Genomic DNA, 25,981 nt, shown 5'->3' on the forward strand with positions numbered 1-25,981 from the left:
TTATTGAGATTAGAAATAAGGGTTTCCAAAAAAATGCTGTGAACTTCCTTAATTGTTTATTAATGAATATTTTGAAAAACCAGATGAATCATTCCAGGTTTTTTAAGGTGCTGACATTTTATTTTACAAATGCATAAAAATAGCACAACTCGTATGAAAAATATAACAATACAGTCAACTACAAAACCGTAGAGTATCACACGCAGTCTGCAAGATTCTTTTTTTCTTCAAATTGTTTGTCTACTGCAAGCGAAAGGGCCTGAAGAAAAGTTGTCATTGTAACACTGGGGGACTGAAAATAAGAGGACATTTTGTTACACACACCACAGCGATAGTCAGACATAGTATTTTACAAACAAATCATACTATTTAAAAGAGAAATATTTGAATTTCATGTTACAAAAATTGAAAAATACTATAAATCAAACTGCAAGTTTATTTAAAATCAGCACAGCAAAGTTAAAGTCAGCCTGTGCAAAGTCTTCAGTTAAAATTCTGTATATTTGCTTAGAAAACGGTTTTTAACAAATTATTTTTTATAAAGCGGTAGGGGTTTGGTTTTTATTTTTCAGCAAGGAATTCTAAGAGCATGAATATTAATGTTCATTAATTTAATTAAAAGTAGAATGGTCAGGTCAATCCCATATGTCTTCAATCCCATTCTAAATTATGGACAGCACATAATTGTTTTAGTCTACAAAGCTGCAGAAACAAGTGCAATTTAGATTAAAAGGGAGGTTTGGACCAATCTTTCACTTCAGGCAGTGTTCAGCTGTCTTTCTGCCTGTCTCAACTCCAACCCAAAATACGATGAACAGAATAAACTCACTTGAATATAATAAACTTACTTGAATATAAAGTGCATGTGCTAGGAAAGGAAGCTTTCTCAGGACCCGGCCACCAAGACCTTCACTTTTTCTATGGTAAAACAGAGACAAGTGCTGCTTAAATGCTAAATATCCACCCTTTAAGTAAGGCTTTTCCTTTTCCTGTGTTTCTCCATTAAGTTGCTCTAGAAGAACCTCACATGACAATTCAACAGGTCACTTGCGGCTTTTTTAGCAGGAGCAGGGAGTGAACAGAAAAATTCTGTTTTTATGGGCACTACACAGCATAGTACAGAGCAACAGCACAGGCACAGCTGCCTGCCAATGTTACATCAGGCCCTCCACACTGTTTTGCCAATCTCATGAATTTGGGGGTATGTCTACCACTGCTGTACAGTGTGGTACAGACACAACCATTTTTGGAAGGACTGGGAAAAAAACTGGTTTGAATGCTGGACCTTATGGGTACTGCCTGTCTCCTCCTACCCACCATATACACACAGTTTCCTTCACCTCACCCACTTGGTGTAGGTTTGCATCTTCTCCAAGCACCACTCTGCGTACATAAAATGCAAATCTCCATGCCCAGAAAAACTTACTTTATTTTACTTCACTCCTCACTGGTAAAGACTGCACACTTCAGGAACAGAAAGAAAGAACACTTTCCAGACTTTATGAGTATTATTTTGTTTCATAGGAGCCAGGACTTTGGAAAAAAAGTTGCTTGATATTGTAAATATAATTTTTATTGTTTGAAGAACTGTTATGCTGCAGTGAAAGACCATTTGCTCTACCAGCATATTCAGCAAATCACAACACTGTCCATTTACACTTTATTTCTTTCTCCCTTGTTTCTGTCCACTTATATCTCCACGCTTAATATTGATCTAGCAGATGGCAAGGCATTTCAAGACACTTTCTTAGCAGGACCTAAAGCTCATGCAATTTCTGCTGAAGTGCATTACAGTTCCCAACATCCACTGAAACCTAAGGCTAATCCAGCCAGCAACTTTTCAAGAGAACTTCAAATGGTAGAGCACAAACCAGAAGCAGCACTAGGCCAAGCCTGATCTGTACTACGAAATGTTAGCAAATTGCAATTGCTTCCACTTTTTGTCCCCTGAAGGTTTTCGCACTATCCCAAACAGAAAAAAAAAATTGAGTTGTTTCAGATCGTCAGTTGTTAGGAAATTTGGTTAGTTTTACACATCATTCCATAACTCAGTACATATGTATGAAAAAAATAGAATTTCAGAATCTTACTTTGAGATTTCTTTTAGTACAAGGCTTAACCTTGACACATTATTTTCTACAAAGCCGATCATCTCAAGCTCTCTGAGTGTCAGAAGCTGTTGTCGAGGATATATTATTTGACACTAGAAAAGAGAATTACACACTGTTGTATGAAAAATAAATGCATTCAAAATTTAAATTCTACAGTAAGTGTGGAAATACAGAAAAGGAATGAAACATGTATTTTTGTTACTTAGGAAGTATGATTAAAATTTAAAATTTACTAAAGTATGATATTTTACAGTTTTGCTCTCAAGTATTACCTTCATGAGTTCTTCCAGGCAAGAAAGATATATTCTAAATATTGCTGCAGTAGATGGAGGTCCAATGTATTGCTTAATGTCAGCCCTGTCTACAAAGGCCATGTCAATTTTCTCCGTAATATTTGAAGTAGTCAGGATAACTACATTGGGATACCTTCAAGACAAAACCAGATTTTTAGGTCACATGTAAAAGGTTTATCTCTTTTTATGACTGGCAAGTTGAGACCTTCCTTCCTATGATTCAAATAATTTATGCTGTCACATCATTCTTGTCAATCTGGAATTACATTAAATGATCTAAAGCTCTTGGCCAGGTATCACCAGACTATTTCAATGCATAGTCTCTTTCCTTCAGGTGTTTCTCCAGTGTCCATAGTTCCCCTAATTCTATTCCACAAGTGATATATGTTAACTATCTAGAACCTACTGGCATAGCTTCTGACACACACATAAAAAAAAGATTATGAAAATATTATTTCAATGTTGATGTCTGTTCTCCAAGCAGACATCATGATCTGTCCTTTTTCTCGCCCTGTCTTTAGGGGAAGCAAACTGTCCATAGATTTGATTGTCCACACAGGTACATGCAAAATATTCCACTGGATTACTCCTATTTATTTTCAAAATTAGCATCATTAACAAAGAATAGTTCACTAACTAATCTGGTTTAGTATTCCAAGTAGGAATTGAAATTTAATAGGAATAGGAATACTGAAACTGTCTATTACCTTCTGCTGTTGCAATAATATGCAAACAATACCTTTTAATCTGATCTATTTGTGTCAGTACAGCATTAACCACACGAATAGCATCTGAAGGCTCTGTGCCTGCCTTGAAGGCACTGCGGGCTGCTGTGAGGCTTTCCACCTGCAAAAACCCAAAGCAATCAACCAAAACAACAACAACAAAATCACCAAACACCAAAAAACCCAAAAAGATTGCGCTTTTGAAGTCCTGGCAGCAAACAGGTAACTCATGCAATACATCTTCAGATTCTTGTGCCTACTATCTAAAACTTCTTCAAAATCTTTTGTTAGGTAGGAATTTCCAGGGAAAAAGAAAGGCATGTCAAGGAAGCAAAGTGTAGTGAGAGAAATTCCTGTTTAGGCAGCAGAACGGAGGCTAGTTTTCATTTTAAATTTTGAAGGCGGAGGAATGGGACACACCACCAGAATAATGAATAGGTTGAATTTATAGTGAGCTGCCCCACAGGAACTCCAATAAGACAAGGCTAATAAGGTACATACTTACTAAGTTGCTTTTGTATGCAAGTTTGAAGGAAATCTAACAACAATGAACTGAACCATATTCATGTTTTTTAGAGCTCTACAACAAATGCAAATAATACAAATCTGGGCTAGTTTGAAGTTTAAAACAATATTCCACTTGTAAGCATAACAGCAAGGGAAATTTCACTAAGTTTTCAATCCATTTTCAGATGGAATTTGCCTGCTAATACTATGATCTTTACAAACCTCTCAAATCTGCAGGAGTCAAGACTAAAGTCAGCACAATCATGTAGCTAATGAAATAGCATAAATTTGCTTTTCTTGTTCTTTATGAATGAGCACTACTGCAGCTCCTTTCTATCAATTTCCTTTCTGCCATGTTTTATGTACAACGTTATTGGAATCATACCTCATCAATCAGTACAAATACAAGGGCATCTCTGTCATCAACTAACTCTTGGATCTTCTGGAACATCTTGGTTACAAGCTTGCCACTCTAGAAAGACACCATAATGCATATATTAACTATTTCCTTACCACACAACTTTCTAAGGCTTATCATATTTAAAGGTGTAAATGCCTGGTTTTAAAACAACTTTCCAATAAAACTTCTCTTTAAGCATTCTCAAACACATTAATTATTCTAAGCAATCTCTCGTGTGCATACTTAGGATAAAAGCTCAACAGAATAATTACAGAGTAATTGCTAAAATACGAAGTTTATTTTATTAGGTACATCAATACATACCTCAGAAAACCATTTAGAGAAAAGGCTATGGCTGTTTATCTCAATTAACTGTCCATACCTATACCTAAAGTATGAAGAGAAAAAGAAGTATCAACTCCATTCTAAATAAAAATCAGTGACATCACTAACTTCTGTAAGTCTCATTCCTGACATTCTGACCCTGGAGTTCTGTGAACTAGTACAATAAATTACTTACATTTCAAAATATAATACATGTTTTATCAGTATTATTTTTGTTGCTGGAACTTGTCCTGTTGCTGAAAATGTCACTAGAATTCTCTATATTAAATTGCTATTAGAATGTCTTCTTTAGAACAGGGTAACTCTTACTACGATAATTGCCTCGTTCTTCTCTCTTTCTTTTTTTTTTTTTTGATAAGATTTTCTTCAATATAGCAAGAAGTGACAAAGTATCTCAACCACACATTATACAGCCCTTGATTTTCATATGTTCAGTTTGGGTTAGAGTCAGATCATGCCAATAATTACATATTATTTATGGTACACTTGTATTTTATATAACATTTATTTTTTATATAAATTTGTTAAGTTGCTATGAACTTTTAGGCTGTTTCTTATTACCTGTCTGATATACAAACTGACCTCTGCAGATTGTGGCATTCAGACAATCCAAGTACAAAAGAAATTAGTTTAAAAAATCAAAACCAGGCTCTATCAAAGACGAATATACAAAAATCAAAATACTCCTCGATTCTTTACCCTTTAATATTCATTGATGTATAAAGTGAGTAAAAATTACTGTACTGCCACTGGGATGTCTTTTTACACACCTGGGCACAAATAATTACACCTTTTACAAGGCCTTACAATATCCTAATCAGTGTAGCAATCAATTTTATTGCTAGCCTGGTGCACTACAAAAAAAACCACATTAGCACTAGGTACAAGTTACTTGAAATCAAATATGAAGTATACTTGGGCCAGTGAAAAAGAACAACTAAATATAGCAAGCTAAAGTGAAAATTTTCCAAAAAAAAAATCACCTGTATGACAGTCGAATTGTCAGCTTCTGAGCCAGTGCTTTACAGAGAGAAGTTTTCCCAGTTCCTGGAGGGCCTGGTTTGAAATCAGATCCATGCATTACACAGAGTCTGCATAAGATTGTTAATGACATCTAAGACCTTTTAACTACTCTATTTCATTACAGCACTAATTGTAGAGTAAAAACACAGCAGGTGATTGTGTACACCAGAGTATTTTGAGAAAATTGCTTACTTGACCATAGTCCTAAAGCTAATGTTTGATTTTACATACTTTTCAATTATTACTATAATTAGTGCAACATATTGTATGCAGACATCATAAAGTTAAAACATTCAGCAGCCACAGAAGCTTAGTGTATCACCCCTGCAGGGCTAATGCTCGTCAGCACTCTATAATCAGTGCTATACTTAAACTTGTATCTTCCTGAAACACACTCTGCTAACACGAAAAACAGAAACATATCATGATCAGTTTGATCAGCTGTCCACTTTCCCAGAAATTTCTTCCTTGGGGCAACCCCGATCATGTTGAGGAACTACAGTCTGGGACAAACCTTTTGGATCTGACTTAATATCCCATGGAAGAGCCACAAAGACTTCCTCCAAAGAGGCAAGTACAAGCACAGTTACCAGAGTATGAGTCTGAAATCAAGTCTTTCAAACAAAAACATTCTTCTAAATTGACAGTTATAACTTAAGTACAAACAACAAATACTTCCACTATGACCTTTTATTTTTGAATACTAGTCTTGATGAGAAAATCAATACAAGATGCATTTTACAAGAAAACAGATTCAGCTGATGCTAATCTCATTTGTAGTATAACCTCCACAGTAAGCTAGGACTGACTGAAGATTTCAGCTTCCCTGAAATAACAGTAACTAAACTAGCAAGAGCCGGCAACAGAACACAGTGTCAACAACACAATACAGATTGTTTTCCTAGTTTCCCCAAAGTTTTTAAAAAGCTATAACTAACAAAATATTTAGTACTGTGATAGAAGTTAACCTAACATATACCTCCTAATATCTTCAGTATCTGCATAATTATGTAAAAATGCAACAATATCACTTAAAAATTAAAATTAAGAAACCCAGCTGTCACTGCACTGTAAATTTTAGAAATTAAATTCATGCAAAACACAGTACATGTGAACATTGATTTGACACTGACATTACATTTCATCCAAATTTGTACTATTGAGGTGCTGCTTTTGTACCACCTCATTTCACTACACAGGAATGCAGAACAAGTCTTTCCAAAAGGAAAAGTATAAACAGACAGCAAATGAATCTACTTGGCTTAAAACAGATCATTTTTACCATGCAGCAAAACAACTCTGTTCCATGATATCAGGTTGCTGTCAACATTTTTGTCGGAAAATAATAATGTTGTCGTCACATAATCAAGTAACTAAATGAAGAGGACAAATAGAAAGACACAAATTAGAGACATAACAGCAAATACAACTACAGAGAGAATCAATCTCTAATGATGTTTATTGTGTACTCATAACAACAACAAAAGAAAGAGCTCATGTCTTTTAGTTATAGGCAAATTTATTTCTGCAAAGGATGGGAATTCTTAAATCCTGCTCCAAGAATAAGAATAACATGTACTTGGCACAAAAACAGTTCTGGAACTTTTAAATGAATAAATTAAATGCTTTAAGGAAGAGAAATTAATTTCATTTCTCACTGTCCCATGTACTGTGTGTCTATAAAACACAAGCTACCTAAGACAGGGAGTCAAACACTCCAGCTCTGGGTCCTGTTTAGATGTTGTACAGCTATACATTTGTTCAGTTTGCTGTAGTCAGCCCACCAAACAAAGCACATCCTGTCACATTTATTTCCTTTTTACTGAAGCATTTGTATCAGTTGCTGCAAGGAATTTGTAGATTGATTCATTCTTTCAAATAAGGGAAGTTGTACAGATTTCCTGGAATGCTTGCTTCGAAAAATACTGCAGTTTCATTTTAGGATTATCTAGAATTAGGAAGTAGAGAACTCTTTCAATAAAATGAACTTCAGGTGTGAATCTATAATGACTTTTATCTATAATAACACCTGATACCACATTATCTTCTGTTGCTTTGAAATGTGTTGATGGGACAATACAATGGTGCTCCTGCAATATCTCATGCTCGAGGTGGAGTAATCACACAACAGCAAAAACAACTGAACTTAATCCACATATTTTTCAACATTCTATTGACACTGTGCTATTTTGAAAATTCACAGCAAGCATTTCAGAGCCCGTAAAACCCTGCCATGCTCAGGCATTTCCATGATTTAAAGAATGAAGATTTGTCACAATTTTACAGCAGTAGTTCTAGTTTTAGCCATTAAAAGCAACCATTTCTTTCTACCCATATACACCTACACAACAGTGATCAGCTTGCTGTTATTTAGAACACTAGCAAGTCTAATTAAATAGTCTTGTCATTTCACGGATGACTTTGAAAGTTATTAAATAAATTAGACGAATGTGGATATATTAATTGTTATTTACCTTATAAATTAAGAAGTACAATCACTGGAATGTTTTGCTTTTCTACATTTGGTTATAAAGAATTAAGTGAGAATACCATACCTATGGTATTACAAATAAGCTAATGAATTAATTGTTTGTGTCCAAGAACTTCAGTTAGAAGCTGAATTGAACTATTTGTGGGTTTTACTTGCATCACAATTACTAAATTTCAGATTATGGTATAACCTCTGATGAATGCACAGGATCTTCAAGCTAGAAAATGACCCAACAAAAGTGTTTTGTTTCTTTCCAATGTCTTGCCAGTATTCAAGTGGCAGGTCACTCAGCTCTGGTCAAATCATTGAATATGTATTTGCATGAACAATAACAGTGCTGGTCAACATTACTGCCAAGCCCATTACCTGTTTAGCTGCTGCCAGAAACAAAGTTAAACTCCCATTCCCTTCTACCCAGTCTGCACTCATAACTCCATAGGACGCAGCAAACTTCAAAGAGGCTCAGTGTCAGCTCTTACTTCTCCTCAAGCAATCTTAATTGTTATTCATTTCCAACTTACATTTGATTTTACTTCAGTGTCATAGATAAGACTTTCCCAAAGGCCATGGAATTCAGCTGCAAAAGCAATATATTATATACCTGTTCAGGATAAATCAATCTGGAAACTTGTAACTCATCATTGCAGCACAAAACAGTTTTCAAATTATGCTCAATTAGAAGGAGGAATTAAGAACAGACATATGAAATCAGCTTCTGTGGGGAAAAAAAAAGTTATTTTTCTCAAAATGCAAACACCACTTTCTAACAGACAAATTCAGCAGTTTCCAAGCTTCTGTTTCCTCCAATAATTGTGATGAGAAATTAATGTTAATTTCTTAACATGAAATGAAAAATATCATTCCTTCCATCCTCAGCAGAGGATGAACTTAGATTTCACCAAAGGAGCAATGAAAACTTGTATTAGGAGGAGGGTTCTAAGGCAAATTTTATCATTCAACTTTGCTTTTTTTTTTAGCATGAAGATGTAGAGGACCAAAAAGACCACGTCGCTGAAAAATGCATAAAAAATTAAGTTTTCATTTGAGTATCAATCATTCCTAGCTGTTGGCTTCTAACTTTCAGCAAAGAAAAGCAAAAAAGACTGGACAATTATAACCCACAGAATTGTGGCAATAATGTCAATGTATCAGATTTAATTCTTCCCGAAAACAAATGTAATGGATAGTTAGGCATTTCACAACATGGAAAGAGTAGGAAATGTTCCAAAATTACTGTCTCTCTGAGCTAAAGCTCACATCTGCGCTGCTTCTTCAAGGCAGAGAATCCAACTTGCCGAAGCACAAGACAGTAACAGACAGTTCTGGCTCTATTACAGAGGAAAGCCTTATTTTTCCTCTCCAGAAGACAAGAACTAAATCTGTTTAGTTTGTTTGTCTGTTTCATGTATAAAAGCAGTCCTGTCTTGGGGGCTGGAAGCCAGCAGTGGGCTCTGGAAAATGAATATTTAAAGTGACAAGTTTCTTGTGGGTTTACAAGTTAAATAAAACTTGGAATGCAACCAACAGTGTTAAAATCTTGCATGCTTCTGATTATTACTACATATTTTAGACCACAAGACCAGTTATTTCCACACATCCACAAGTATTACAGAAATAAACAATGTGTTTTGGAATCACCTGCAGCAATTCAGTGAAAACCACAAAGGAAAAGGTCCAAATATATTTGTTCCATAAAGAAAGAAGCCCAAACATATTTGCTCTATAGACAAACAATAAATATAAATAATACCTTTAACAGGTAACTATAAAACTTCTGGCCTTTGCAATATTTTCTTTACTGCTCTAGAGCTTCCAGAAATGTCACATAGGTACCTGCTGGTAGCACCCAGTGGTGAGCTGCAGTGATATCCTCATTCTCTTCTTCCAGGTTTTCAGAGGTTGGTCCTTCTTCATTCAGATGAAAAATATGAATAGAAAGACTGCTTATGCTCAGGTCAATCGGCTAGAATGAACATAAATAAGATTTGTTACGTGTCATATTTCTCATTCAAAGCTAGTTGAACAAAAGAAAGTTACAGATCTCAGCTGGCATTTATCTCTGAAGCCTACTACCTCTGTTTCAGACCTTATTAAGCAGTAAAAAAAATTTAGCCAATTTTTCCTAGTTATACTACTCAGCCTAAGAAGAGATACTACATCATCCTATAGACCTTGTCTTGCTTATGCCCTTAGGGTACCACCAGTCTATCTACAAGTAGTCCAGGGACACATAAACAGAGCTGCACATTCTTGACCGGTAATACCTGTCTGTCCTTCAGTTTCAGCTCCGTATCCACAATCGACACAGACTGCACATTGTTGTTGAGGAAAGTGTCGTCAAACTCTGTCCACTTGTAATCACCAAACACAATGTTGTGTCTGTTCAACAGCTTTAAGACATTCATCCTAATATCTTCTTTCTTGGCCACACTAACAAGAAAGAAACACAGTTACTTTATGTCATTGACATTTATAAGGAAATTTGAATTAGTGTGCATTATGCATTATTTCATATGTGAGGCCTTCATGGAAAACAGTTTCCATCTCACACACACCAAAAATCTCAACCCATCAACCAACCAACAAAATCCTAAAAAAACAACCAGCACAAAAAAAAAAAACCCAAACCCACTCAATCTTCCTCAACATTCTACAGGAAAAAAAGAACCTGTCAGATTCAGTCTGTCTGCAAAAGCAACAAGCTTGATATTGTTTTTAATTTGTACATTAAAAGACATAATCCAAATAATACTATTTGCTCTGTTTGAGGTAATATAGGGGCTACTGAATGAGACAGATAGAAGACTTCAAGAATGGAAAGCAGTTATGAAATCTGTGGTTTAGTAGGAAACCCAGAAAGACTTCGAGTCAAGCTACAGACTAATTTGGTAAACGTAGCTTGGAAGCTCTATTATACTTTCAAGACAGCTGAAACGTCAAGATGGGGACATAAGGAGAATTCCAGAACAGATAAAAACTACAGAAAAAGGAATACCATTTGAAGATTTAACTTAATTTTGCAATTTCAATCACCTATAACCAGTGAAAATTCTCAGTTCTCTGTTAAGCCTGGCAAAAATAGCACAGTGGCTATTTTACACCTTGATTGTCCTAACCTCAGACATGCTCTCCCATATCCTTCAGATCTCCAAAGTGGTAAGAAAAGAACTGGATAAATGGACAAGGAGGGTTGGAGTGTCCACTGCAGAGAGCTGTGATTAGTACAAAGATTGAGCAGAGCTGTCAGTAAAAAAGTGGTGTGGTGCTGTTAGCATTGGGACCAGCACTGTTTTTGCATCCTTGACAATGGGATGAAAAATAACTGCATCAAGTTTATAGATAACACTAAAGCAGGGAAAACTGTCAGTATTCTGTAGGGCCAGGCTGCTGTTCAGAGGGACCTCTGCAGGTTAGCAGTGTGGTTTGACTGGAAGCTTTTGACGTTCAACAAAGGTAAACATGAAGTCTTAGCTCTCCATCTACTGCCCAGATAACAGAACAGAATGGAGGCCAACTGGATGACATGCAGTTTTGCAGAAAAGGGCCCATGGGTACTGGTGGACAAGTTGGCAGTAAGTCAGCAGTGTGCCCTGCTACAAATGAGGGCAACCTTATTTGAGGCTGTGCTACCAAGACTGCAGATGTTAGGCAGAGCAGCTATTTCCATTCGCTGGCTTTGTGATCATATCTGGAGTACTGTGAGCAGTTGTGAGCACCAACACAAAAGAGATGAGGATAAACTGGGCCAAACCCCAAACGTGGCCAACAGCTTATGAGACTGGATGACACAACCCACAAGGTGCAACTGAGAGAAGCATATTTGTTCAAACTTAAGAAGAGACACAGGTGAGGAAACTCCTGGGAGTGCACGGAGAAGGCAAAGCTGGGTCCTGCAGGCTCTTGGAGGTGCGTAGAACAAGACTGAGAGGAAACAGGCACAAGTGGCAGCAAGTAAAGCTCTGATCAGAGACCTGCTCGACTTCTGGTGAACTTCCACATGGATCTGAGCGCTGTCACACACGTTTGGGAGCGCTTGCTTCAAATCTCCAGCGGCCTCATCCATCTTTCTTGCTCCTAGGGGAAAAGCGATACCAAAGAGAAGCGACTTTCAGCGACTGCTACACGCCCACGACACAGATGGCCCTTTCCCGGCGCCCCGTCCAGGTGCACACCGCCCACCCCAAAGACCGGGTACGGGATCGGGACCAGGATCGGCATCGGCACTTCTCTCCCTCAGGAGATGGCGACGACAGCCTTGGGACACGCCGAGAACGAAGTCGCGCGTACGGACGGGCGCGGCACGCTGCTCCCGCCTCAGCCGTGGGAACAGGGAATCACCTCAAGCAGGCACGGCCTCGGGAGCCACGCGCCGGAGCGACGGGAATTGCGAGAGCAGGCGAGCCTGAGGCACCGGACACCCACCACGGCAGCCGCTGTTTGTAAAGGGCGCGCTGGGCGAGGCAGGGCCGGCCCCTCACCCGGATCTTCCTCCGCGGCGGGCGGGAGGGTCCGCCCTCCCCAGCGCTTCCGGCGGGGCCGGCTGCGGCTCCGCCATGGGGAAGAAGCACAAGAAGCACAAAGCCGAGAAGGCAGAATGGCGCTCAACCTCCGCTACCGCCTATAGCGGTAAGGGCCGAGAGGGCCTTTTTGTATCCGGGACGCGCCCGCCCCTTCCCCCGGCGCGGCTGTTGGCGGGGCCCGGCGTCCCTGCGCGGGCTGGGGTGCCTGGGCAGAGCCCCTGCTCCGAGTGCCGGAGTTGCCGGCGGCGGGGGCGGCCCGACGAACGCGGGGTGGGCGGTGGGGTGTTAGCGCAAGCGTCTTGGTGCTTCTGACGGCTGCTCCTGAGAGGATCCGGTCGCTGCGGTGCTTGAGGGATGCTGGATTTCACCTTGCTCTGCAAGGACGTTGCGACGTTTTCGGGGGAGGCCGAAGAGTCGGTTTCTTATATCTTGCGGGTTTGTGGAACATCGTAACGTCAGACACACCGAGCGACTGTTTGTTAGCTTAGATTTGTTAGTCTTAGCTATTGTTTTTCTTTCCAAATGTATTGTGTATAATTTTGACTTGCAGCGAATTCCTATAAACAGTAGTTCTAGAGCAAGCGTTGGAGCTGGGGGTGTTTAGCCTGGAGAAAAGGAGGCTCAGGGGAGACTTTATCACTCTGCAGCGGCCTGAAAGGAGGCTGTAGCCAGGTTGGGGTCGGTCTCTTCTCCATGGCAACCAGTGACAGGACGAGAGGACATGTCCTCTAGCTGCACTAGAGGAACTTCAGGTTGGACATTGGGAAAGAATTTCTTTGCAAAAAGGATGATTATGTATTAGAATGAGCTGCCCGGGGAGGTGGTGGATTTACTGTCCCTAGAGGTGCTTAGGGAAAGACTGAATGTGGCACTTAGTGCCGTGGTCTAGTTGACATGGTAGTGTTTGGTCATAGATTGGACTCAATCTCAGCAGTCTTTTCTGGCCTAATTGACACTGATTCTGTAATTGCTGTGTGATATTAGCTCCCGGTGCATTTATTTGTTGTTTTGCTTTTTTTTTTTTTTAGATTATGTGGACAAGCCTTTGGAAAAACCTTTAAAGCTGGTTCTTAAAGTTGGAGGCAGTGAAGTCACTGAACTTGCTGGATCAGGGCATGATTCTAGTTACTATGATGATAGATCAGATCATGAGCGAGAACGACATAAAGAAAAGAAGAAAAAAAAGAAGAAAAAGTCAGAGAAGGAAAAAGAAAAGCATCTAGATGATGAGGAAAGAAGAAAGAGAAAGGTAAGCTGCAATTTTTAGCATTCAGACACACCAGCCTTCATGCTTGCTTATCAGGTCTAAAATCTGGTGCAGAACTTCCTTTGTTCAAATCGCTGTTGCAAGAAGCTTATTGTCTGGAGATAGCAATTCAGAAATGTAGAGAGCCCTTGTGTGTCAGTATACTTCTGCCATTTAAAGGAAATACCTTTTCTCATGGTTCTATGAACAATGTAAAATCTTCCTTATGACTTTATTTTCCATATTTATTTGCCTTGAATACATGCTTCTGTATTTCAGCCAGGTCACAAACATGTTTTGCTATCTTTTTAGGGAGGGTATTTTCAGCTTTAAAATAAATCTAGGCTGCATTTGTATTTTGAAGTGTGCCAAGATACTGGGCATTGAAATTGATCCTGTTGAGTATTGTGGTACATTACTTGGTTGACTCTTGGAATAACCTGTGTGCTTAGGCTTTGTGGCTTTGTTAGTAGCAAGTAGTGTGGTCACCTTAGTTGTCTGTGTTGAACATTGAGGAGAAAATCAGCAGTAAGGCATTGACAGCACCTTTACTTGTACAATTTAATTTTAATAGTATTTCTTTTGTGTAGTAATGGTTCTCTGACCTTTCTGCTTTTTTAATTCTTTCCTGTCACATAGTTTTATTATTCTTGTGTGACAGATTTTTCGGTGCTACTTTGTGTGTGTTTGTGGTTAACATCTATCAATTCCAAGTAATAGAAGTCTAACAAAAAAATCAGCGGGAAGTGACAGATCTCATAGAATGGTTCAGAAGCTCTTGCAGCACAGATAGTGCACGATTTTCTTAGTACAAATGTTACAGGCTGGGACTTGAAATGTAGCAAAACTTCGTCCTTCATACAAGATTTTGCAGTATCAATTGCCTTTACTGAGTTGTGGAGTGGGGGGTTGTTTGGATTTTTTTTCTGAGAACTTCATTATTAATATTTTCAAATTAAGCTAATAGATAGCTAAGTAACAAAACCATAGTCTAAGGAAGGTTAGTGAAAGTGTGCTTTTCTGTGCAAATGTAAATAATGATTGTGAGATTTTGGGAACGACTTAGGCATGCGTTTGGTTTAAAACTCAGGAAGAGATCATTAATTACCACCACTGTTTCTTATGGTTCTTTCATTGGCTGACTTGTCACATATTTTACTCATTTCTGTTTAATGTGACAAACAACAAAAATACACTGATGAGAGCAGAGCCACAGATTGATTTTTACTCAATAGTCAATTAACTTTCTGTTCTAGCTTATTATCATGTGGTTTTACAGATAAATAGCTCCAGAATTTGTCCTTTCAATAAACATGCAGGAATGATACTGTATTAAATACAAGGTGGCAAAAGATTAACAGTACAGTTTTAATTGGAGAAGAAAATTGCAAAAGTAATAGTAAAAATGTATGTAGTATTGTTTAAACCATATTATGACTTGGATATTCAATGAGTATTCCAAATTAAAAACATACTGTTTCTTACCTTTTAATCTGGGGGATTGCACATTCCAAATACATCCCTCTAAAATACGTCTTCTCTGCTGTCCTAGGAAGAGAAAAAGAGGAAAAGGGAGAAGGAACAGTGTGACACTGAAGGAGAAACTGATGACTTTGATCCTGGAAAAAAGGTGGAGGTTGAACCTCCTCCAGATCGTCCTGTCAGAGCTTGCAGAACTCAGCCAGGTGAGCAGCATGAAAGATTAAATTATTTTGGTTCTTTTTAAAAGCACACAAAACAAAGTTTTTGTCAAAGGTACCCAAGTGTAAAATTTTAATGAAGATTTACTGAACTGTAAGGACTTTACTTTTCCAACATTCAGAACTTACTGCTAGCTGAAAAGTCAATATTCCTCTTGGTGCTTCCATGTTTTAGTAGGTCTGCTTTCAGGTGACTGATGTTGCCAAGAACATCTGTCTCCAGCTTCTGTTTGTAGGCAGAATAAACCTTATTATAAAAGTATTATTGCATGTAGTGCTCCCCTAATTCCTTCTCCTTAGCAATTACACAACAGTGATCAGAAGGTCTGTAATTAAATTTCACTTAGTTCAAGGGGAAGAGTCTCCCTTGTGGAGACTTCTTAGGTATTGTTATGGTGTTTTTTTGTTTTCTTACCTATGTGGAGTTTTAGTATCTCTGTTGTCATGGAAAGGAAGTTAAAGTGATAGTGTGTCTCTAAAGACTGTAGACACCAAACACCACACATGGTTTTCATTTACAAATCTTCTTTAATTCTTATCACCAGCCATAATATTTGCCAGTTGTGTGTGGCAGCTTCTGCATGTTTAATCTTTTCAGATTTTGCCATGCTTTTACCACCTGTAGGCATTGCTTGGTAATTAAAACTCAGCATTACTCAGTGGAAACCTTTACTTCAGAGAACTTTCAATTACATCTCAGTTACACAGAAACCTGAAAACAGAACCTAGTAGCAAAAAATCGTGTTTTTAGGAATATTGTGGGTTTTTGTCTTTGGAGTACTGCCCTTTGACTGGTCAAGTAATCCCAAAGCATTTTATAATTGTAACCACACATTAAATTGAGGAATAGTGACCATTAGCTGTCAAGGTAATTGGAATTTTCAGGCCAGAGTTTTATGTCTCTGGGTAGTCAAGAGCCTTAAAAACTGACACTATAAAAACTATTCCTGTTGTTATTCTCTTTTCATCTGGTTTTAAAATGGTATTGGAAAGCATATAAATTACCTGACTTGTTCTGTTTAAGAAAGGAAATGTCTTTTCAATTCTTGACGCTTCTTTAATGTTTCACACTTTACTAAAGCAGTCTCTCTGAAGTAACAGGTGATTAACATGTAGTGTTTCCTGTGTAATCTGTACAGGAAGTGAAATTGTAATTGTTTCCTATGTTGCCATAGGAAAGTCTGCATCTTTTTGTCACTCTGTGATTGAAAGGTTTAGAGAATTGCATGGAGTTTATGGTGAAGAAACCATTAAAATTGCACAGCGAACACGTTGTAAGAATGTGGATTTCCCAACTGCAGTATTTGAGCAACCAAGTTTCATTTTTTCTGCAAAAATATATAACATAATTATTTTAATCTTATTAATACATATTCTTAATGCTACTAAACTTAGCACTACATCTGACTTAATGGGTACTAGGCTTTAATGTGATTAAAAAAGAAGCTCAGAAAATAAAAGAAGAAATAGATGCTGTGTGCTTAGAAATCTGATGTGCTTCTGCTTTGAAATCCATGTCACATTCAACTTCGGATCAGTACAATCTGTACTTGTAGTAAGATTTTTCTCTCTGGTATTTATATTTTTAAATAAACAAATATATGCATATGCTGTTTCATTGCATTTATCTGTGTTTTCATCTCAAAATGCAGCTGAAAACGAGAGCACACCAATCCAGCAATTACTGGAACACTTCCTTCGCCAACTTCAAAGGTAGTAAATGTTATTGTGTCTATAGCTGTGTAGCTATATAGTTGGCTGTGTCTTCTACATATTTGTATGTGTGACTTGGCAACTTCTTGTCCTGGTTTTCTGTTTGAAACTGGTGGCTAGAGACTCGCTGTAATATATTTAACTTTGCAACCATGTCAGACCTAGTAGTTTTTAAAGACAAGTTGAGGGAAATTATCACCAACTTTGCAATTCTAGCACTGGGCAGGGAAATAAGTGTTTTGGGCAGAGGATACATTGCCATTATAAATTTATTAAATATAAATGACTTAGTTGAGGAATTGAAAGCCAGTTTTAACTCTACAATATTTTAAAATGGAACTGTTTAGTTAAATTTTGTTTTATTCAGTGTCCACTGTCAGACGCAAAGCAAATTTAGACCTAGTTACTTGTTAATCTTCTGAATTTGGAGAGGATTTTTATTTTATTGTTTTCTTAAACCTGCACCTCATGTTTTTAAAAAAATTCCTTTTTTATTCAATAGCAATAACCTGAATTTGGAACTAATTCTAAAAAATTAGACGTATTATTTTTAGAGGACCTTATGAACAAGAAGAATTGAGGTTTTTTTGTCATTGAAGTCAAAAGACCAAGTTGGAGTGTAGAGACATAGAAAACATACAAGAATTAATAAAGAAACACAAGAACTAGCTTGAATTGATAATTTGATCATTGAATTGATTTGAAAGACATTTTTGTTGAAAATTTTCAAGAATTTTTTTTTGAAAAGAGTCTACATATGTGAAATCAAGATGCTCTCCTTTATCAGGAAAAATTTCAAACATGGATCTGTTTTATGAGAATGTTTTTAGTGTTTTTTGGTTTTAAGTAGTACTATTGTGTCATTATTGTGATATAAAAGCGAGGATCATTTTGTTTGCTGCTGTAAATCTAAATGTATTTTTTTATTTTTAGGAAAGATCCTCATGGGTTTTTTGCTTTTCCAGTCACGGATGCTATTGCTCCTGGATATTCCATGATAATAAAACACCCTATGGATTTTGGTACAATGAAAGAAAAAATTGCAGCAAATGAATACAAATCAGTCACTGAATTCAAGGTGAATTAATAACGATTTAGATATTTCACAACTCGTAAGAAACTGAAGATTCTTTTGAACTGTAATAGCCTTTCGTACATTAATTAATGCTCTTTTTTTCAGAACTGAGCACTTTTGTATATTCAGTGTGTTATGAATAATCTGTCAGCTTCTACTCTATAAATTACTGTGAAAACCAAGAATGTCTTCTGAAGTTCTGCGGAATTTATGCTGCTGAACTTCAACAGGAATAAGATTATCACAAAGACTTAAGCCATTGAGCTCTTTTTTTTGTCCTTTTTTTATCTAGACCTTGTTAGATTTGTTTAAGTGTAATTTGGGCCCATCTGCAAGACACCTGTGGATATACTGAAGCATCTTGTATATGAGTCAATAACAACTACATATTTTTTATCTTTAATTATCCTGATTTTCATACAACTTCGTTTGAAATTGTCTTCTGGCAGAAACTTACTTGGCAAGTTTATTTGCAAATTAACTTAGTTATTAAGTGTATTGTTATTGCTGTAATAATTTATTAGATGCATCATGGTTTTACAGACTGTGCAGTAAGAAATGTTTTCATGGTATCACTAGCTCTGGAAGGAGAGGTATTTCTCTTAACTGATTCATGAAGGTCATGAATTCTTAGCAGCCTTTGGAATTGCTTTTTTGTAGACTAATGCTGATTGAATGGTAGCCTTGGCAAGAGAGCATTGGCTTGTTTCTCAGGGTTAATCTCTTTTTTTTGAAATGTCCAGCAAAGTGAACAAATGCTGATGTACATCTCTTACAGATGCTTTGACAAAGATTATTACTCCATTTCATTAAATATGCTATACACATTTATAGGAAATAGTGAAAAAGGATTCATGATAGCATTGCCATCAGAAATGGCTTCAGGTCTCTAAATTCTGTCTTGGTGGATTGTCTTTGTCTTATTCAGCAGCTTAAAAGGGAAGTTTGGGTGGGAGCTCTGTGACTGTAAATTTACAGGCAAGGTTGCAGTACTGAAACTGGTGGGATAGAAACCTAAAAAAAATAAAATAGCAGTATTTTTTAGGCTGACAAGTTATTTTTTTCTCAAGGACTTGGATTCTGCTGGTAGTCAGAGGAGTGATAGAACTTTCCTAAAAGTCTGCCCATGTTAGAGTGAAAAAGGAATTGGACTCCCTTTCTAGAAACATGAGGGTACCTAATTACACAGAACTTCAAAGCTGTAAACTTAATACAGAAATGAGGTTTGCAGGTTTTAAACCTCTGAAACTAGGTCTGCTCAAAAGATTAATTGTCTAATATAACTAGCTGAAGCTAGTCACAAGGCAGCAAATAATCTCTCTAGAGTCTGGAAGAACTGCATTTAGAAGAGGGGCAATTGCTGCAGAAAACTCATTTGTTTTGCTTCAGAAAAAAAGGATTTACTTCAAAGTTGGGCAAGCAAAAGAATGGCTTTTTCTGCAGCACTTCAAAGGCCATCACTAGAAGTCTAGCTTACTTACACTTCCTTGTCTGCTTCTTGGCCCACAGTTTGCTCCTCCATGTCACCTTGTCAATTTCTGTCTTTATGATGGTCTTAGTAACTAGAGGCAGAGAGCTTAAATGCTGTAAAAAGTTACCTTGGTGGATCTGTCCAATGTTTGGTCCATTTGGTTAAGGAGAAGATGTATGCTTGGCATTCAGGAAAGAGTGTTTTTTAAATAAACATAAAAAAAAAAAGTCAGTTCTAAAGGAAACTGAGCATCCTGAAGAGGTAGAAGAGGCTCAAACTTTGCGATTCCGCTTTTGGCTTGTATTCATGAGCTTGCTGCTAGAATGTTACTGTGTTCTTCAATGAGTTGCCAAGATGGAGTAGTATCTTCTAGTCATTTAACAAAGGACTTGAAATGTTTACAGTTCTTTTGTTTTGTATTTTACAGGCAGATTTTAAACTGATGTGTGATAATGCAATGACTTACAACAGACCAGATACTGTTTACTACAAGCTAGCCAAGAAGATACTGCACACAGGCTTTAAGATGATGAGCAAAGTAAGAGACCTATTAAAAACAAAAAGCAAAAACTTTGAGGGTTTTTATGTTACCATACTTAAAAGGAACAAAGTAACAATGGTAAAGGCTATTTCATCCCTCTGTGATCAATTATAGCAGTGCCAGTTAGTGCTGCTGTATTTCAGGGGTTGATGGCATTCTTGTTATAACCCAGTAATTTTTACTTACTTCTCAACCTTATCTGCACCACTGAAGTTTGTAAGAGTTTCTTTTGCTGGAAGCAATTATGATCCACGTATATTGAACTCTAGTGTAAAATCATACTTCTGGCTGAAACTTTGTAAGCAAGATCTCATTTAAGTTTTATTTCTGCAAGAAAGCACTACTTTTTTCAAAGTGTTGGGTATAAGAGAGTTTTAAGAGGTGTTGCAAATACTTTTTAATACGGTTGCTGGCTTGTCAGATTAAGTTTTTGTGTGAGCTGCTCTGTGTGTGTGTGTGTGTGTGTGTGCACGCGTTACAGTGGTGGTAAGTTTTGTGTAAAATAGTTGGTTTTGCATATGCAGTTTGTTTGTTTGTTTGTTTCTCTCTTGATAGTTGGGCTGCAGAAATTCTGATGCCATGCTACCATGACCAAATCATGTTGCATCGCCATTGGAAACAAGACATTAAGAACAAAATAAGGCCATGGCCATTCCCATCCCATCCCATTATCATAGCACCTTGGCTATGAGGGAAAGGTTAAGTCCCTGCTGCTCTGTCCTTTCTGATTCTAGGAACGGCTGTTAGCTTTGAAGCGCAGCATGTCGTTTATGCAGGACATGGATTTTTCTCAGCAGGCAGCTCTTTTGGGCGATGAAGACACACCAGTTGAAGAACCTGTTCCTGAAGTTGTTCCTGTACAAGCAGAGACTACTAAGAAATCCAAAAAGCAAAATAAAGAAGTTATTAGGTAAAAGCTTTAATGGGCCCGCTTACTGGCTTGTTGCAGCTTTTGTAGTATTACACAGCAGCAAAGAATTGAGGAAAACACTCAGCATTTTTCCTTAGAGGTCCATAAGATAAATGGGCAATTTTATATTTATGTATAGAACTTGTCTAATAACCCAGTGATTCCTAACCTGAAGCAAACAATGCAAAAAGTTACTGCATATTCTTTCAAACACTTAAAATTAATATCTATAGAGATATTTTCATTCTTCTTTATATCTGTATTAAATAATGAATGGATTCTTCTCATGAAGATTTAAAATGATATTTTATTTTGGATATAGCTACAATTACCTTTTGCATTTTGTCCCTTTTTTTCCTTTCCTGAAGTAGTCTCATCAAAATGTAAGAGGTTCTTTCCAGGAGGGCAAAGTGGCCCCAGATCAGTGAGTGATTTTATTTAACTTTAACCTTGTCTGGCAGGTTATGAAGGTATGGGACATTATTTCTGGAGCAGATGATACATTCTCCCCAGTGAAATCATATTGAGCTCCTTGGTAAAATACATTGCTAGTGCAATAGTAATCCTCCAGCTAATAGGTACCCCCATGTCACAAATTCGTATTTTTATAGCTAAAGTCTAGTGTTAGTAAAAGTTTTTTTAAAATCTGAATTTAGTTGATTTATTTTATGAGATTTTAGCAGGAACCATGATATACAACCAACTTACGTTACTCAGTGTGCTTGCATAGACATCCAAAGATAGACCATGAATTTAAATTGTAGTGCATTCTATCAACTGGAATTTTATGGAAAAAATACTGCAACGGAGCATCACTAATTATGTCATAAATAAACTGGTTGTGTAGATGCATTCTGCAGGTTTCTTTGTAAATCTTGAAAGTATAAAAAATGAAATATACCTTGTTTCATATTTCTTCAAAGTGAACTTTCGAGTTCTCATCAGCCATTTTTCATTTTTTATACTTTCAGCATTTTTGTAATCCTTAATCCTGATGGAAGAAGTCGTATTCTAATTTAGGGTTTTTTTTTTTGAAACAGAAGCCTGCAACATGTATCTTCAAAAATAATTTTAAGCAGTAATTATCTATGGTGGAAGCTATTCTAATGATAACATACAGAAACTAATCTGTTACTATATCATAGAGAATTAAGAAAGTGTAATTTGTCCTTTGTTTAATGGACTGTGGATCGAAATCGTGATTTCTGACGTGAAAGCACATTTTTGTAAACAAATCTTGAGGGGGAGGTGCTTTGGGTTTTGATTGTTAGTGGTTTTTTATAAGACACAATAATTTGGTTTGTGTGGTGTCTGGCATTAATTCTTGCATAAACTCTGCCACAGGAATAACTTTGTTCTTTGTCACAGTGCAAGAAATTGAGACTGCCAAACCACACAGTGTGGCTTTGTCTTTAATATCTACCTTAACATACAGTTCAGATAGTTAAAAATTATGACCTTTAATTTTATCCTGGTACCACTTTCTCAGCAATCAGTTGTAGTATGAATCTACTTTCCTGTTCTTTGCAATATTTATATAATTTCAGTAGTTGGAATTAATTTGGTTCTTTTCTAATTAACATGAACTTTTAAATGCTTGTATTTTTGCGGCTGTAGTATGACACTGTATTTTTTGATGAACAATAAGAGCCTTAGAGGGGAAAACCAAACCTAATAGCAGATATTTTTCATGGTTACAAACAGAGAAGGAGCTTAAATCAATGCTCGCAAAGTGTTAAAGCAGCTTAGCCCTCTATATAGAGAAAAAAGTGACATGATCACTTGAACATCCTAATGTTTAATTAGTTTTTGAATGTTGCAATCTTCTGAGCATTCTCTCAAAATTTTTGTCCTTTAAGTATTCTGTAATGTGCAATAGAAAGTGCCAGTTGTTGAGGAGTTTCCTGCTGTGTACACTCTTTCCTAAAGTTTCAATGAAACAAAATAGTATAACACATTTGTTTTGTAATAGTATCATCCTGTGATCTTTTTATTGTCTTTAATAGCAAAACTTACTTTTGTATCGGATCTGAATCTCTATACAGAGAGAAATTCTTAGCTAAGCAAATGGAAGAAGATAACCCAGGAGAGAGAAATGGATTTGGTGTGAGGAGATGCTCTACCCAGTACCTAAGGTGTTTGGCCCTGGTGTCTAATGTCCATATAATGCCCTGAAATACTTTGATGTACAACATTTATTTTATATATAAAATACAACGAAGACTGCCATATTCTATGATATCTTCACACTTCTCTTTATGATACTACCTTTTTCTGATTTTATGTTATAGCTGTGTCCTGTTCCATTCTTGGGTATGCTGATTTGCTACGATTTTATTGGTTTGGAGCTTTAATGAAAAGGGATCTACTGAAAGATAAATGTTCAATTCTGTAATTTCAATTACAAGCAGTCGTGTGATTGATACAGATTAGGAATGCTAATTGCCAATACTAGAAAACATAGGAATTAAAGGACTCCCTGTTAGACTTGGAGTTGTGTCCTACTTCTGCAAGCAGCTATATGACATAATTATTATAAATGCAGCCTGTTGGGTTTTTTCTCTGATAAGCAACAGTTTCTATCCCTCATTACATAATTTATTTTCTGCATCTTCCTGTTTGGAATTTTTGAAAATAGCGTATTTGTGCATGTGGGAGACTAAGGAGGCATACAGCATTCACCTTGTATTTATGCCAGTTTTACTCCCAATTTCTGTTATGTACTTCATTTTATACTTCATTTTCATCAAGGTACAGAAACAATTATATTTTTGAAATTAAGTAGTTTGGTAGTTCACAGCTTCTGCTGCAAAACTTTATAATATGATTATAATTCCACTTAAAAGCTGAAGTATACTGACACTGGGAGAATAGTGGGACTGATTGTTCTATTAAGAAAAGCCAGAATTCAGCCCTTTGTTTTGTTTTAGCTTTTAATTTCTACAGCTCCTCTTCTTCTCTCTTTTAGCTGCATTTTTGAACCCGAGGGGAATGCGTGCAGCCTGACTGACAGCACTGCTGAAGAACATGTCCTGGCACTAGTGGAACATGCAGCAGATGAAGCTCGGGATAGGATTAATCGATATCTACCCAATAGCAAGGTCTACTGCACATGGCAGTTTACAGTTCCAGTTTGTGCCTGACTATCAAATGCTTTGTTTCGTGTTAGGAAGCAGGCTTTACTGTTAGGCTTTCTGAGACTGGAGCATCTGGGATTATATGTTCTGTGTGGAATAACAGTACTGCTGTTGTCTATCATTTAGTTTCCACTGAAAGCCTATGTAGGGGGTCCTAAATGGATCTCAGATTCTATTGTGTGTTGAACATCTTTGGAAATTCACTTGCAGGAAAGTGAAATGTTGCTTAATCTTGAGTTGCAGCCCTTAGCATTGAAAGTGACTAAAATCACATCACACTTCTCTTATTGTTGCAGCCTCAGAAAAAGTGAGCTATGACATAGGTTGAAGGAATCCCTATAAGGATTCCCCCCCTCTCCCTGCAGGAATGAACATATTTTTAGTGTTAAATTACTGTTATTAATGAGTCTGTAAACTCTTGTAGTTTTGTATTTACAAGTAGTAGCTGTCAGCTGTAGCATGAGTACCAAATACAAAGATCTTTTATTAACTAGATTTAGATAGCAAGTTTGACAGTCCTGAATGTGGATCTGATGTTGTTATGTGTATTTGAGTTTTGTGCTCTTCCAAGGGTTAGAAGGACAAGCTTCATGGTGCTGTTGGTGCAGTTTTCTCTGAAGGATTAATTTTTCTGGCTGTGGGTTTTTTAGCTCTGTGATGATGGGTTCCTTCATTTCCTTATGCTAGGATTGGAGTGAATGCTCCAGGCATTCACTACAGATCTGTACTGAGATGCTCTTGCCCTTGAATTATTCCCACCTTTGCTCCCATTTCCCATCTGTCACTCTAGTGGCCACTGCAGTCGAGAAAAGAATCACGATGTGTCCACATCCTGCATTTTCCACCTCTTTAAAAAGTATTGCAGAAGAAACTTTACTTTGAAGCAAAAGTGGTGTTGTGTCTTCAAACTAAAATGTCCACTTCTTGGGCAGTGGCCCTGATTATGCAGTCAATTTAGGCTCAACTGCATTATGAAGTAAAACTGCAAAGAGTAGTGAGTGAAGGCTTAGCTTCAATATATTTGTTTCTTTGGATAATTAGAAGACTTGCTAGGATAGAAGGGTGTTTGAAACCTCCACAGTAAGAGTGGCTTTTTAAATCTCTTCGAAGCAATAACAGTCTTTCATGCTGATGCAGTCAAACTTCAAGGAAGTTTCTCAAGGTGTTCAGCTCTTAATTGCTAAGGCTGTTAAATCAGCTCAACAGCCCCACTGCATGTCCCATTGAACCTACCTAGGTAACACTGGTATGTTCTTGGAATTCAACCATTGCTAAGTTTTGCTATCATTTGAAGATATTGTTCTTGTTCATTCTCTTTCCAGCATCTCTTACCTCTGTTTTTATTGTATGCTAATATTAGCTTTGGCCTCCTGTACGGAGAGAGTTTTAAACTTTTTCGGATGGAAGGGGATAAAAGACAAAATAGGAGACATTTATTGTTGATCTCCTTGGAAGTATTTACTAGTATTTTTGTAGGGAGAGAACAGTTTTCATTTTCTCTTAATATTGACAGGATACAGTATTTTTTTTTTCTCAGTTCATTTGTAGTTGGTTTCTCGCATCAGCTTTGCTTGTTGCATCAGATCTGGCTCTGACTTTACAGACCCTGGTGTGCTCTGTTGTCTTTCATATCTGTCTTTAACATTGTGCTTGTCTACTTCAATAGGTCTGTCATAGCACTTCTTCCTCTAGAAGAATTTGGTAGTGTGTTCATAAAAGTACTTCTAATTAGAGGAAGTTGTGAGTGAGGCACGAAAACAAGCATTCAATCTG

The 25,981-nt window shown here is 37.1% G+C and overlaps 2 protein-coding genes across 7 annotated transcripts in view; one reads left to right on the forward strand and one right to left on the reverse strand.

Moving 5' to 3' along the window:
- Positions 1 to 12,371, reverse strand: TRIP13 (thyroid hormone receptor interactor 13). The gene is made up of 14 exons (XM_063404354.1): positions 12,234 to 12,371; positions 11,867 to 11,969; positions 10,160 to 10,325; positions 9,729 to 9,858; positions 8,417 to 8,472; positions 6,687 to 6,777; positions 5,365 to 5,437; positions 4,361 to 4,424; positions 4,022 to 4,108; positions 3,144 to 3,250; positions 2,384 to 2,537; positions 2,091 to 2,203; positions 849 to 918; positions 1 to 292 (listed from the first exon to the last, which is right to left on the reverse strand). Exons 2-14 carry the CDS (start codon positions 11,956 to 11,958, stop codon positions 197 to 199), a joined length of 1,299 nt encoding a protein of 432 aa, XP_063260424.1. The 5' UTR covers positions 11,959 to 11,969; positions 12,234 to 12,371; the 3' UTR covers positions 1 to 196.
- Positions 12,319 to 25,981, forward strand: part of BRD9 (bromodomain containing 9) — a 25,114-nt gene continuing 11,451 nt past the window's right edge. Inside the window, exons 1-9 of one of the 6 annotated variants that reach the window (XM_063404299.1) lie at positions 12,319 to 12,521; positions 13,444 to 13,664; positions 15,214 to 15,346; positions 17,014 to 17,074; positions 18,008 to 18,152; positions 20,048 to 20,158; positions 20,896 to 21,071; positions 23,117 to 23,206; positions 24,040 to 24,172. In XM_063404299.1, coding sequence (XP_063260369.1) covers positions 12,449 to 12,521; positions 13,444 to 13,664; positions 15,214 to 15,346; positions 17,014 to 17,074; positions 18,008 to 18,152; positions 20,048 to 20,158; positions 20,896 to 21,071; positions 23,117 to 23,206; positions 24,040 to 24,172 — 1,143 coding nt within the window. In that variant the 5' untranslated portion in view covers positions 12,319 to 12,448. The remainder of the gene's footprint in view (positions 12,522 to 13,443; positions 13,665 to 15,213; positions 15,347 to 17,013; positions 17,075 to 18,007; positions 18,153 to 20,047; positions 20,159 to 20,895; positions 21,072 to 23,116; positions 23,207 to 24,039; positions 24,173 to 25,981) is intronic. The other 5 variants (XM_063404307.1, XM_063404316.1, XM_063404325.1 and 2 more) reach the window with 5 other exon arrangements.

The sequence above is a fragment of the Prinia subflava genome, chromosome 1, assembly GCF_021018805.1.
Source record: "Prinia subflava isolate CZ2003 ecotype Zambia chromosome 1, Cam_Psub_1.2, whole genome shotgun sequence".
Lineage (NCBI taxonomy): Eukaryota > Metazoa > Chordata > Aves > Passeriformes > Cisticolidae > Prinia > Prinia subflava.